Here is a 14,595-nt window from a genome sequence, read left to right on the forward strand (position 1 = left end):
AAAGGCCACGGCCAGTGTCTCCATGCCACAACATGATATAAGAGTAACTAAGGGCATGAAAGAGGAACTCAGGGTGTGGTTGGCCTTTCCTTCTGACTATAATGTGGTTACTATTTGACAGAGAATGGTGGAATTGGGTGATAGCATCCAAGTATAGTCAGATGCAGCAGGCATCAGTAGCTTTAGGGTGTACTTCATTGGGCATTAGAGTGCTCATCAATGGTCTGCCCAATGGGCAAGGACGAACATAGAGTAAGACCTCACCTTTTTAGAACTGTTCCTTATTCTAGTGGTGACAGTTATTTCAGTTCCAAAATAAGAAGTCAAGTTTTGTTGTGTCAACCAGGCAGTAGTGAGAGCTCTAAAAAACCACATTCTGAGCATGTCATGTAACTGGTATAAAGATTGGTGTTAGTTGCTTATTAGTCAGCATAACATTTTCTGCTTGCCACATAGCTGGTATTGATAACAGCTTCATGGATGCCTTGTCTAGCCTCCAGAAGGAGAGGTTCTACAACCTGGTGCCAGAGGCCAGCTGCTATCTGGACTCATTCCCTAGGAACTTCTGTACAATAATGCAAAGTGTGTTCAATTCCCTCACCCTATTGACCTTCAGCTCCTATGCAGCAGCTGTCTCAGTCTTCCTGGCTTTCTCCACTGGTGCTGTGGCTCTGGATGCTTGGCCAGTTCCACCAGAAATACTTCATCATTACATCGCCCACTTGCATGGACTTTACAAGTGCACATCGCCACCATTTCATTTTTCAGCAAGTCCAACAGTTTCTTTGACCATGCAATGCCCTTAAGGCATGCAAGGTGGTTGAGGGATGGTTGAGGGGTGCAGGTAGCTCCACCCAAAGCACAGGACCCTTGTAGGCCCTTGACATTTGAGCTCCTGACACAGTTAGCCCATAAACTGCTGACCTTATGCTGGTCAACTTATTCAGAACAGTGTTCACTTTAGCCTTTTTCAGGACAGTGAGGGTCGGAGAGCTGGTGGCAAACTCAAGAATGGATACAGCCAACTATCCCTGTACAGTTGGTGGCCTACTGGTTAATGGAACAGGAGTCTCCCTAACCATAAGGAGGTCTAAGGCAGATCAGTGGCAGTGGGGGACTCACTTGCACTTTGCCCAGCTTGGCCTGTGGGCAGGCATGGCTGCTGTGGGTCTTCCCTCAAGAAACTTTGGGCCCAGTTCTTTCCATATCATGGCAACGACTACAGTCACCAAATAAGACATGTGGCCAATAAGTATCTGGGCCATTAGAAGATGGTGTTCTGGGGCCTACCAGAGGTATATTCACCTTCATTTGGTACCTGATGATTAATATTGGCTCATTCAGTTTCAAAGAACAGCACTGATCATTCTGGCTCTATGGACGCAGTATTATGCATTGGGTGAACATCTAAGTGACCTCGTTGCTTTGGGGCAGGGAGCTCAGTCTGCAGGATAAGGTGGGAGTTGCTTGGCAAGTGGGATATGAGATGGGATGCCCTTCTACCTATGGTGTGGTCCCAGTTGGAAAATTGCAGGCATCCCAGCATGCTGGTGATACAACTCAGTGAGAATGATTTGGGGGCCACTCTGGCATTGATATGGTGCACCAAGCCACAGCAGACCTACAGACACTGAGGGAGAAGCTCTCCGCTACAACCCTTTTTTTGGTCTGATTGGTTTCAGCACCAGTCTTAGGAAGGGGCTCGTTATCCTGATTAGGTCAAATCCAGTACTCCATGCTGTTCCGAAGCTTATTTCAGCTGTAACTTAATAAGGTTGTGGCCAGTGTTATTCCAAGGTGACTAAGAAGCTGGGCAGGATTGTGGTGGCGGGGGGGAGGGCTCTGGATTCACCATCTGGATTCACCTAGGCTGGCCAAAGATGCTAAAAAAAAAAGGGTTCTTATGTTCAGAGTAAGAAAAAGAGCAAAGACATGGTGCGCCCATTGCGAGGGAGGGAAAATGAAATTGGAGCAGGTAATGAAGAGAGGGTGGAACTGCTCAATTCCTACTTTTCCTCAGTCTTCTCTTCTGAGGGAAACAGTGCTCAACATGGCATAAACAGAACATATAATGAGGGTATGGAGTTCCAACCTAGGATCAGCATATGGGTAGTACATAAACACCTAGTTTCTTTGAATGAAACTAAGTACTTAGGACCAGATGAAATGCATCCAAGAGGACTAAAAGAGCTTACAGATGTAATTTCTGAGCCTCTGGTTATTATTTTTGAGAATTCTTGGAGAACAGGAAACGTGCTGAAAGATTGGAGACGGGTGAATGTTGTCCCCATCTTCAACAGGGGAAAAAGGAGGATCAGGTAACTACCAACCCATCAGCTTGACATTTATAACTGGAAAGGTTTTAGAACAAATTATCAAACAGTCAGTCCTAGAATATTTAGAAAGGATGGCTGTGATTACTAAGAGCCAGCATGGTTTTCTTAAGAACAAGTCATGTCAGACTAACCTGATCTCTTTTTTTGAGAAAGTGACTACCTTACTGGATCAGGGGGATGCTGTAGACATCGTTTATCTTGATTTCAGTAAGACTTTTGATAAGGTTCCACATACTGTCCTTGTTGACAAGTTGATAAAATGTGGTTTGGATCCTGTTACCATTAGGTGGATCTGTAACTGGTTAACAGATCGCACCCAAAGAGTGCTTGTGAATAGTTTCTCATCCACTTGGAGAGAAGTGACAAGTGGAGTACCTCAAGGATCTGTCCTGGGGTCATTTTATTCAACATCTTTATAAATGATTTGGATGAAAGAATAGAGGGAATGCTTATTAAATTTGCAGATTATACTAAATTGGGGGGAGGGGTTGCAAAATGCAGTAGAAGACAGACAAAGGTACAGGATGATCTTGACGGGCTGGAAAACTGGGCTAAAATCAATAAAATGAATTTTAACAGGGATAAATGTAAAGTTCTGCATTTAGGTAGGAAAAATCCAATGCATGGTTATAGGATGGGGGAGACTTGTCTTAGCAGTAGTATGTGCGAAAAGGATCTAGGGGTCTTAGTGGACCATAAGCTGAACATGAGTCAACAGTGTGATATGGTGGCTAAAAAGGCAAATGAAATTTTGGGTTGTATCAACAGAAGTATAGTGTCCCGATCACCTGAACTGATGGTATTGCTTGACTCTGCTCTGGTAAGACCTCACCTGGAATATTGTGTTCAGTTTTAGGTACCACATTTTAAGAAGGATATAGACAAGCTGGAACGTGTCCACAGGAGGATGACCAAGATGGTGAGGGGTCTGGAGACCAAGTCCTATGAAGAAAGGTTGAAGGAGCTGGACATGTTTAGCCTGGAGAGGAGGTGGCTGAGAGGTGATACTATCACCATCTTCTCTCCTTTCTTAGAGGTTTTTAAACAGAGACTAGATGGCCATCTGACAGCAATAAGAATGCTGTGAATTTAGGGGGTGGTATTTGTGAATTTCCTGCATTGTGCAGGGAGTTGGACTAGATGACCCAGGAGGTCCCTTCCAATTCTGTGATTCTATGATTTCGCTATGATGGCATGAAGCCCCGTTTCAGCCTGATGGGGTTCATTTGTTTCCCTGGGGAATGGATATTTGGCTGCATGGTTTTGGCTACAGTGCTTACGTGCTTGGCTACAGCTGTAGGGGCATTGGTGGGAGCCAGGCAAGAGGAGGCCTGGTTCTTGTGGTGGTATCATCATGGGGCTGGATCCATTCTCAGGAAAGCCAGCCTGCATGCTGATTTTCATGAGTATGGGGATCCCTTTAAGGGATTTTGGTATGAGGGTCAATAGGAATGCTTAGCCTGGAGGTACTGCCAGGGAGTATCCTCATGCTCAGGTGGCAGGGGAGACCTCTCCATGGTGGCCACCCTTGTGGGATCCAAGGTTTCCCATGATTGCAGTCAGTGGGCTGGGACAGGCAGGAGATCATCAACTGGCAGATAGGTCAGTTGATAAACAGGATCTGGTTCCCTGTGCTGTGCCTAAGCTTATTACAGCTGTAACTAATAAAGTTGCAACCAATGTTATTCCAATTTATCAAAAAAAACCCTAGGTGTACATGTGTTCTTTCTAACTTTGGTAATTTGGGTTAATGGTAAGGGAATAAAGGAACCCCTCACCATGGGTGCCCTCCTTCCCCCCTCCACATGGAACTGAGGTTGCAAACAGCTTTGCTGCCTTTATGGTACTGGCAGCAACATACCAATCCCACTCACACCATGATTGCCACGTTGGTGGCAGTAACTCTTATCCCGCCTGCCAAAGCCAGACCTGGAGCAGCATTTGACCTTTTTTGTAGCTGGGCCTTGAGTGGCTCTCAGACTCCACCTTCCACTGTGGCTGGGCCTTGAGTGGCTCCTGGTTGCTGCCATGGCCTAGAGTGGAGTGGATTTAAACTCCCCCCAATATGTATATTTTTAACAATTTCAGTTTTTTTTCAAACCTGGGGATAGCCCCCCAAGTTTGAACAAAAATTCTTTTTTTCATTGTGGCCCTGATTTGTATATTTCGATATCCACTGATCTGCCAACATTTGGGAAATAGATGTGTTTCTGTATGTTTGGCTCTTTTTCATAACAGCCTAACCACAGCTGGTCTGCAGGATTAATATATGTTTTCAACCTTTGTGTCATTTCTCTGGGGCTTATGTTAATATTGTAGCTTTAACAATCATCTTTGGAGAACCTAGATTATATAAAATAAATAGTAACATTGCCTAATGTAAAGAAGGCCTTATTGGGGGTGGGGGACTCTTGCCATTGCCAATAGATTAAAAAATGACTTAAATTCTGCCTGAGAAGTTTTCTGTATTGGCAAGCCCTGACAAATCATCCTGCTGATTACAGTGAGAAGCATTTCACACCATACAGTATTTCTTTTACATATGTCTGCCTTTACAGTTCTCTGAAGACTAACTGGATAAAGAATAATTGTATATGCTAAGGGTGTAATTATGGAATATGATCATGCCTTATATATGTATCCCAGTAAACAGCAAAATGCAAAAGAGCAAAAATTCAAGTTCTGTCTTCTCTATTATGCTGATCAAGATACAGAAGAAGAAGAAAATAAGCATCAGTGAATGAAAGTTAAACGGCTTTCTCTTTCTATGGAAAGGAGCAAGTAGATTTTTAAACTGGGAAAAAATCAGATTTAAAAGTATGGTGATGACTTATAGTAATTTTATTCTGATTAAATGTACTACTGAATAAGTGAAGCACTGTTTGGATCGGGCTGTTTCAAACTCATGTTACAGGAGATTTACATGACAGTCAGATCTAGTTGCCCATGAGGTGCCAATACCTGCAGGTTAGCAAAAAGAACATGGACACTGTCCAGTGGCTTGCAGGCAACAATTCTTATTTGCCGAGCCACGTACAAACCAAAGGCATTGGGTTGCTGGTCTGGATTAATTTAAAATATATGTAATTATCTTAAATTTTGTCTCTATCTGAAATCTAACCACTAATTGGCTCCCGTTACACAAGAAACCTTTTCATGTAAATAAAAATGTTTGGAATGCTTCCAGATTGCATGAAAACACTTCTCTTAAATTCTGACTTGCCTATTAATTTTAACATTTTTTGTTGTAGTGCCCCTTTTCATACAGAACAGATCTATATATCTAATTTCCAACTGTGCTCTCTATGTGTGGATACATTTCTGCAGATCAGGGGCACATGGAGGGAAAGGAGATTTTCCTGCACGCTTGGGGCACTCCACCCTTGCTGCTGCCGCCACTGCTGTTTGGCCTGGGCCTGCTCCTCCAGGCACTCAGCAGGGAGCAGCTGCAGAACTACAGCAGTGACAGCAAGCACTGGCTGAACTTTGACTGCAAGTTACTGCTGAGGGACCTACTGGGCTGGGCTGGCTAGAGGGGATGGGAGAGAAAGAGAAGGCTGCTGGGTAGAGGGAGGAAAGCAAAGGTAGAGGGGTGCCCCCTACTCACAAGTTTCTTGAGGTCTCTCCTTGTTTTATTCTAATGTTTCTTCATGTGAACCTGAGTTGTATAGACTGAAATGAGGACCATCTCAGGCAGTTATATAGGAAGCCAGTATAAAGAAGAATAAGAATTGCAGATTTATAATCCTCCCTTCTCTCTGAATCTGAGACTCAGAGTGGTTTACAATCTCCTTTATCTCCCCCCCCCACAACAGACACCATGTGAGGTGGGTGGGGCTGAGAAGGCTCTCACTTTCAAGGACAACCTCTGCGATAGCTATGGCTAACCCAAGGCCATTCCAGCAGGTACAAGTGGAGGAGTGGGGATTCCAACCCAGTTCTCCCAGATAAGAGTCCATGCACTTAACCACCACACCAAATTGGCTCTCTGTTTTTGTACAGGGTCTGTTTTTGTACAGATAATCTGTATATAGATTGAGAGAAAGGCCAGTTAAAGTCATATGCACACTGATATTACATGGATTTGTTAGTTCTGAAAAGCAGAATGCTATATCTGAATAAGGATAATAGTTCTTTTTATTATCTGGAAAACATCTGGTAATACTGAATCCAGGATCAAACATTCAGTCCCATTCAGTCTTTTCTTTAACTTCCTGATTGCTTTAGCACCTAGAATATTTTATGGAAAAGAAAAAACAGTATTCAGCTTTTCAAAGGGTTGATTTTGTTCTAGATAAAGTGCTTACTGCTGCTTTCAGCAGGAGAAAAAAATTACAACTGGCAGAAAAAATGGAAATTCAAACAGGCTCCTGGAAAACAAAGTGATCTGCATTGTATGGGAAAAGCACCTGCATAAAGGCTCTTTATTCCTATTTGAAAAAGTCACCGCTGATTGCAGAAAAATGTCAATACTCTTTGTTCTACCAGAGTGTTTCTCACACTGGGGTACTTAAGCCTGTGAATCCATTGAAGGGAGACAGGATAAATCCTTCTTGCATGATGTGATAGCAGAGCACTTTTAGTTTCTAGGCTTGGGGAAGCGAGCTTGCTCTTCAGGAAAAGGGGCAGGGATGTCATAGAACTACCTTCCCACAAATCACCTCAAAACATTAACATACAACATGCTCATTCATTCCTTGCAAGAATCCAGCTGTAGAAACTGGCTGAGTACCAAGGAGGTTTAGTTCTAATGAAGTCATAATGATGCCCAGTATAAACTTGAACTGGCTTAACTCTATTTTCCAGTGCATAGGATTTCATCATAGAATCCTTCACATTTTTTTATCTGCAAGCAATTTATGCAAAACAAACAGCAATATATCTCTCAATACATTCTGACCGTATCTTCTATGCTAAAGGGTAACAAACCAGCAGATTCTCCCATTTCTGCAATCACTGACAAATTAGATGGGAAAATGCAGTATTGATATCCATATACTGATATATTAATATGATGTGATTTAAAGAAGGAAAATACTTCTATAAAGCACAACAGTGTGTACTATTAGAGTTTTGTTTTCTGTTTTAGAGGTTTCTTTAATTGGAAGTTTCTTCAGCAAGCATACTACAAAATGTATCAGAATTCAAATTCTCCCCTATGAATGCTGGACTCCTGTTCTATAAAACCACTTTAACCATTTATAAGCCACTTTAACTATTTAGACTATGGTCACACGAGCAGTTTGATTCGATATCATTGCGGATATAAGGGGCACGATCAGACAGTGGCATTTGCCTTCTGTGCGCCAGTCATTGCCACTCCGTTCTGCCCCATCTTTGAAGCTGCCTTAATGGACACCATGAAAATCTAGTCATTATGGATGCCAGCGCTTCTACCTTGCATTTCCAGCTGTCTGATCTCGCCTCTTGTAAAGTCAAGCCATCTGGGCCTTCCCTTCAATTTCTGTCTCCTTTTAAAAAAAAAAATCCGGTAGCAATGTGCGCATAATCGCCCCGTAGTAGTTAGTCATTCTGGATTGTCAGTCGCTAGAAGAGTCAATTATGAGTGACAAATCCTCCCTCCCCCAAAAAAAACTCCCCTCTCTGCTATTTCTCTGTCAGAGTTGCTGTTTGAGAATGATTGACACAAGGTAAATGTACTGATGTCAGTGGGACTACTCTCATGTAAATCTGCACACCCACTCACCCATGTATTCCAAGAAAGAGATGTGAAAGGAAGGAGACTGAGAGGGGCTGGAGTACTTGGCAGAAGGCTTGTGGAGCTGTCAAAAAGGAACTGAAGCTTTGGATACATGTTTATGTGCATGGATGAGAGAAAAAAGGATGCCACAACAACCCGAAAATCAGTCATGAGGCAAGTGTGCAGTGAAGCCTGTTTATGGTGGGATGTTTGATCAAAACATCCCACTACAAAATAAAATGGTGTGATTTGAGGCATTGCCAGATTGCACCAAGCCTGTAGTTGACTGCGGCCTTAGCATCTATAACTGCCCAGGGATCATTTCATAGAAAAAGATCATTTCCTAGAAAAAGATGTGCCAGAGTTCATTAGTTCAACTTATTTGCATAACCCACACACCCCTGACATTGGAAGGTGTACTAGATTATATCAGCTCAACATCTACCTTAAAATGCTTCTTGAATTATAATTGTCATAATAAAACCTCATTTCCATCATACTTTTAAAATTACTTTTTCCTATGTGGCCACAGTGGCATGATGAAGATTTTCATCTGTCTGCTTTATACGTTTTGGTTATCTTCCTATTTTTTTGTGGGGGGAAATATTAGAAAGTATGTCAAATCTTAGAGTTCAGCAAAATTCTCACAGGGGGTTTGAACAGTGGAGCCCAGAAACAAGTATTTGGGGGTGAGGATAGGGCATAAGAAAGAAAGAGCACAATAAAATGTAGAGGTTCTGGAGCTCCACTTCTGTAAGCTTCTGCCCAAAATGAGGCTTGCCTGTGTTAAATATTAAATATGCATAAGAACATATTGGATCAGGTCAGTGGCCCATCCTGTCCAATACTCTGTGTCACACATCAGCCAAAAAACAGGTGCCATCAGAAGGTCCACCAGTGAAGCCAGAATCCAGAACATGCATGTTGGCTCATTGAAATCCCTAGAATTGCTGTCTCAAAGAGATGCATGTGCTTAACTTCCTTGAATGTAAACTAGAGTTTGGTTTAATTAATCATGCCAGGATATTACAGTTAGGCAACATTATGGTTTTATCTATTTTATTTGTTTTTGTTTCACAGTAATCCCAACAATCAAGCTTCTCTTATACATATTGGTTTTTAGCTTTAAAAGCTGGCCTTTTGAAAGGCTTGGTCTTTGCTGTTATCTTGGCTTCTCCACTGTGTCAGGCCTGTTTGGAAAGCAACAATTTTCTTTGCACCATTGGCAAACATAATCAAATTGTCACTCTCTGTTCACTTAACCCACTTTCTGTCTGTCAGATCTCTTTATCCCCCTTCAGTTTCTGTTCTTATTAGGAGTACACAAACTAGTATTATTACAGCTTTGCACTGTACTGTTGTTGAAAGATCTACAAAGTATATTAGTTTGTTTTTTTTTGGGGGGGGGCAATTATTGACAGAGTATCTCCTGCCTCATAGCATGGAGTGGGCTAACTGTTGATTTTTGTTTTGGAATGTTTGGTTTGCAATGTCAGTATGAATTTGATACAAAATAGGTTTGTAAAAATTGTGGTAAGGCTGTAAATGACTGCTTTTTAGACTAGTAGCCTGCAGCAGGGTCTTCTTTACCATAAGTTTTTGTCTGAAAATTTCATCAGATTCAGCTTTTCCCACTGTTTGAATACTTTCAAATACTAAGCTAATACATGCCATAATTTGGTATGCTGCCTTGTAAATACACACTTCTGTGCAATATAGGCAGCTGCCTGTGTGCTGTGCTGTATTATTCCCGTCATCATTTCTAGTCCTTGAATGAATGAAGCTGGCATTTTAATAATAATAATAATAATAACAACAATAATAATAAATTTATTCTTATATCTTAATTATTCTTATATCTTTATTTATTCTTATATCTTAATTATTTATTCTTATATCTTAATTATTTATTCTTATATCTTAATATTCTTATTCTTAATTACTGTATGATACATACATACATACATATGTGTGTGTGTGCTACTTATGTCTGACTGATTATACCTTTAGAATAATTTGTAATAAAATATGGCCTTGAACAAGATTCTTTTAAAATGAATAGGGATAAAAATCAATGTGATTTTAAATGAATAGGATAAAAATCACACTGTGTCACTACCTTTTCTCCAAAATTACTTTATTCAGGTGGCAAACTAGTATTAATAGATTATGGATTCAGTTAAAAAAATTAAGTACTGGAGTGCAGGTAAATGTGTAATTAATTCATTCTTACTTTCATTCTATGATTCAAAATTTCACTTCCATAAACCTTTATAAAACATTGAGTTGAACTCTGTAGCTTCTGTTGATTGAGGTCCATAGTAATAGAAGAAACATCAAACAATTTTCTGATGATTTCCCAGTTCTACAAATTCCAGATTCATGAAGAAGAATTTGAGCGGTGTCAGGACAAATAAATATTTTAATAGCCCTTTGAGCTGTCAATAAACAATAGAGCTATTTAATGTGTACAACTCACCGCCCCCCTACATTTGTTTTAGGTTCACTCTTAAATGGATGGGATCCTGCATTTGATGAGTACCGTAACTTTTGTTGTAATAGATCTAGTATAGGTAGCTCCTCAGATGACTTCAGCTTTACCAGTGGCAGTTTTGCACAAGCTCTGGTTGCAGCAGCAGATAAAGCTGGGTTTAGGTTTAGGTTGGTTGGAACTGGCCTATCAAGAACAGGTTTATAAACTTAAAACTAATGCTTTCTGCATTAGAGATTTTCTCCCTTCTTTATTCTGTCCTCCTAATCAAAATGAAGTCTCAACATTAATGTTTAACATGCATGCAATGGCAGATGGGTATTCCTGCAATTTGAATTATAAATATTTATATTACTTTAAAATATTTTATTCCATCTCCCCCCTAAAAAAAAAGGAACCCAAGGCAGAGTATTTCAGACAAAAACAAAGTAATATCTATTATTTGTTTGTTTGTTTGTTTGCATACATTTATATCCTGCTCTTCCTGAAACAGCTTGGAGCAGCTGTTTCTTTCTTTACCATGGTCTTTTATTTGGTATATCACATTGCAATGTCCACTATAGTGATATCTCTTGCCTTTTTATACCGTTTCAAGGATACTGCTAATTTTACCAAACAATTGTTGATGATGTATTATTTGCAAAACCTTCTCACAATCAATAATATTTCTTAGGAAGAACTGCACATTTGGCTTTTATCTTCATTACTGCTTCTCTCTTGCATCTCTTTGCCAAATGTATTTTCTGGGAAGACACTGCCAGCATGGGGTGAGCTGGTAAAAGTTTATCACTCTAATAGCACAAGAGTTTAACAGCCTTATTAAACGATTTCCTTTTAAAGCACTTAATACAATCATTTATTATATTTGTACTGCAAGATTGTAATTAAAGTTGTTTCGATGCCATAATCAAGTTGAATGTTATTAACAATGTCTTGCTTAAATAAAACAACTTCCAATTTTGCTTTTCAAACAGATATTAGCACCATTATCTTTTATTTTTCTGTTACTACTTCCCAATTCCCAGTCTCTCCTTTAAAGGTTCTACAAAAACCACCCAAGATAATGTGAATGGATTTGGGACCATACATTTCCTCCCCAAAATAGCAGAAGTTGTATTAACGAATAAAATATTTGTACATTTCAAGCAAGCACTTGGTTCTGTTTTGGTCTCCAGTTAGGCTTCCCAATCCCCAGGTCCCAGCGGGAGATCCCCCAGTTTTACAGGCTTCCCCCCTCCCCCAGCCAGCTGGCCTGGCGGGGGAAGCCCCTCCCCCACAGCCATTATGCACCTCCATGAACAATTCCCATAGGGAATGATGGGGAATTGATCTGCGGGTATCGGGGGCTCTGGGGGGGGGCTGTTTTTTGAGGTAGAGGTGCCAAATTTTCAGTATAGCATCTAGTGTCTCTCCCCAAAATACCCCCCAAGTTTCAAAAGTATTGGACCAGGGGGTCCAATTCTACGAGCCCCAAAAGAAGGTGCCCCTATCTTTCATTATTTTCTATGGAAGGAAGGCATTTTAAAAGGTGTGCTGTTCCTTTAAATGTGATGGCCAGAGCTCCCTTGGAGTTCAATTCTGTTTATCACACCCTTGTGCCTGGCTCCACCCCAATGTCTCCTGGCTCCACCCCCAAAGTCTCCTGGCTCCACCCCCAAAGTCCCCAGATATTTCGTGAATTGGACTTGGCAACCCTATCTCCAGAATAGGCCCCTGCCTCAGTTGCAGAATGCGTAAGAGCAGAACTTCTGCTCTATCAGGGGATTTTGACCTCCGAGAGATAGGCTCCCGGAAGTAGGAAAGATAACTTACTGTATTTTTCAGTCCATAAGACGCTCCGGACCATAGGATGCACCTTCCTCCTGGGGGGCGATCCGCTGCCTCCGATCTCGGCGCTTCTCCCGCGCCTGCCTGCCTGGCTCCAGCTCTGGTTCCAGCTAAATTCACAGGATCTTCATTGCTGTCAGATGGCCATCGAGCCTCTGTTTTAAAACCTCCAAGGAAGGAGAGCCCACCACCTCCTGAGGAAGCCTGTTCCACTGAGGAATTGTTCTAACAGTCAGGAAGTTCTTCCTAATGTTGAGCCAGAAACTCTTTTGATTTAATTTCAACCCGTTGGTTTTGGTCCTGCCTTCCAGGGCCACAGAAAACAATTCCACACCATCCTCTATATGACAGCACTTCAAGTACTTGAAGATGGTGATCGTATCACCTCTCAGCTGCCTCCTCTCCAGGCTAAACATCCCCAGCTCCTTCAACCTTTCCTCATAGGACTTGGTCTCCAGACTCTTCACCATCTTTGTCGCCTTTCTCTGGACCTGTTCCAGCTTGTCTATATCCTTCTGGAATAGATCATAAAGTTGTCACTGGACTTCAATTTTGTTATGTTGCTTCAATCCAACATGGCTACCAACCTGAATCATGCTTAATACAGTAATTATGGTAAAAGCAGCATGAGAATTCTGTGTGTTTTATACACAGGGAAGACACTGCAAATAAATGCTACTTCCATGAGGATTGTTGTTCATATTTTGTATTTTGTACTGTTAAGAAGAAGCATACAGTAAGTAAATTTATAATACAAAAAATGCCCAGACATGAAATATTTTTAGTAGAACACAGTGTAAGTTATATAACTTTGGTAGTTGGGATCTGTTGTGAAGTTGTTTTGTTCATTGACACCAGAGCTTTTTTTGTAGCAGGAACTCCTTTGCATATTAGGCACAAACCCCTGATGTACCCAGTTCATAAGCTCTTGGAGGATTGGCTACATCACGGGTGTGCGGCCTAATATTTCAAGAGTTCCTGCTACAAAAAAAGCCCTGATTGACACCATTGTCCTTAAAAGTGCCGCATATTTAAGCAGAAAAATGTTAAAGCAGATATGGAAAGGGAATTGTTTTATCAACTCAATAACTTTTTCCCCAACTTATCTTTGTCCATAGGCAAACCATATTCCTCCTCTCAGAGGCCTCGACCAACCAGCCCATTTTCTACCGACAGCAACACCAGTACAGCCCAGAGTCAGAGGCCTAGGCCTTCCAAAAAACTCAAGGGAAGCAGAGTGGACCAGCCTCCATTGCCTCACCGTAGGGAAGGTATGACAGATGGTAAGTTCTCTGCTTTGAAGTAATCATGGAAAATTAGAGGTGTGCATAATATGTTTAGATGAAAGATTCTTTCACTATGGCAAAGTGGAGGTATAACAACTAGTTTCCAAATAGGAAATGAGTTGACCAACATTAGATATTCCATTTCTAGGTTGTATGTTTGTATGCAACTTTTTTTTTTTAAAAAAGAATAATTTTAAACAATTGCTTTCAATGTGGTTTAAGCCTGTAAAAAATCATTGCCCAGATACAAAGACTGATCATAAGACATAAAGCAGGAGTTAAGTAGCTCTCAATTTAGCCCAGGCTTGCTTATAATAAAGTGATTAACAGACATTCTCACATTTTGACATGTTAGTGTTTAACTGGTTCTCACACTCACGCTACCCAGATCAAAGGTTTGATCAATTTGTTAATTTTACTATTCTGTCATTGGATCTTAAATTTGTGCCATTTTGCAATCTAAACCACTGCCTACCAGGCCGGCTATATGTAGCTCTGACTCACTGTACCTGATTCCTTGTCTGATGAAGTGTGCTTAGAGCACACGAAAACTTACATTCTGAATAAAACTGTGTTGGTCTTAAAGGTACTACTTGACTCCTGCTTTGTTCTACTGCTTCAGACCAACATGGCTGCCCATCTGGATCCATAAGACATAAAACTATGGTCTGCAAAGCTTCAGCCCTTAATTCTCAAAAGCCTAAGAGAACAGATTTTTGCCATAAAGAAGAGGAAGCAGAAGAATGTCCTTGGAAAAGGCATCTCACAGCATGATGATTTTCATTTTAAAGACCTGCTTCAGGTCAATGCCAAAGAATATCCACAAAATTGCATATTATCTGGGCTTCACGGCTAAAGTTTGTAGAGAATCATGACATTCACTGTAATACCCAGGACCTAGACCATTTATGGGTGTGTGTAATCAAAACCAACTTCTTTAATTGACCCCAGGAA

The 14,595-nt window shown here is 41.0% G+C and overlaps 1 protein-coding gene across 12 annotated transcripts in view; it reads left to right on the plus strand.

Moving 5' to 3' along the window:
* The window catches only part of ROBO2 (roundabout guidance receptor 2), a 1,840,872-nt gene that overhangs the window by 1,801,492 nt on the left and 24,785 nt on the right, over positions 1 to 14,595 (plus strand). For 9 of the 12 annotated variants that reach the window (XM_060234419.1, XM_060234423.1, XM_060234412.1 and 6 more), the window contains one exon: positions 13,474 to 13,638. The exons of the other annotated variants lie outside the window; for them this stretch is intronic. In XM_060234419.1, coding sequence (XP_060090402.1) covers positions 13,474 to 13,638 — 165 coding nt within the window. The remainder of the gene's footprint in view (positions 1 to 13,473; positions 13,639 to 14,595) is intronic. 12 annotated transcript variants of the gene reach the window in all.

The sequence above is a fragment of the Heteronotia binoei genome, chromosome 3, assembly GCF_032191835.1.
Source record: "Heteronotia binoei isolate CCM8104 ecotype False Entrance Well chromosome 3, APGP_CSIRO_Hbin_v1, whole genome shotgun sequence".
Taxonomy (NCBI): Eukaryota; Metazoa; Chordata; class Lepidosauria; order Squamata; family Gekkonidae; genus Heteronotia; species Heteronotia binoei.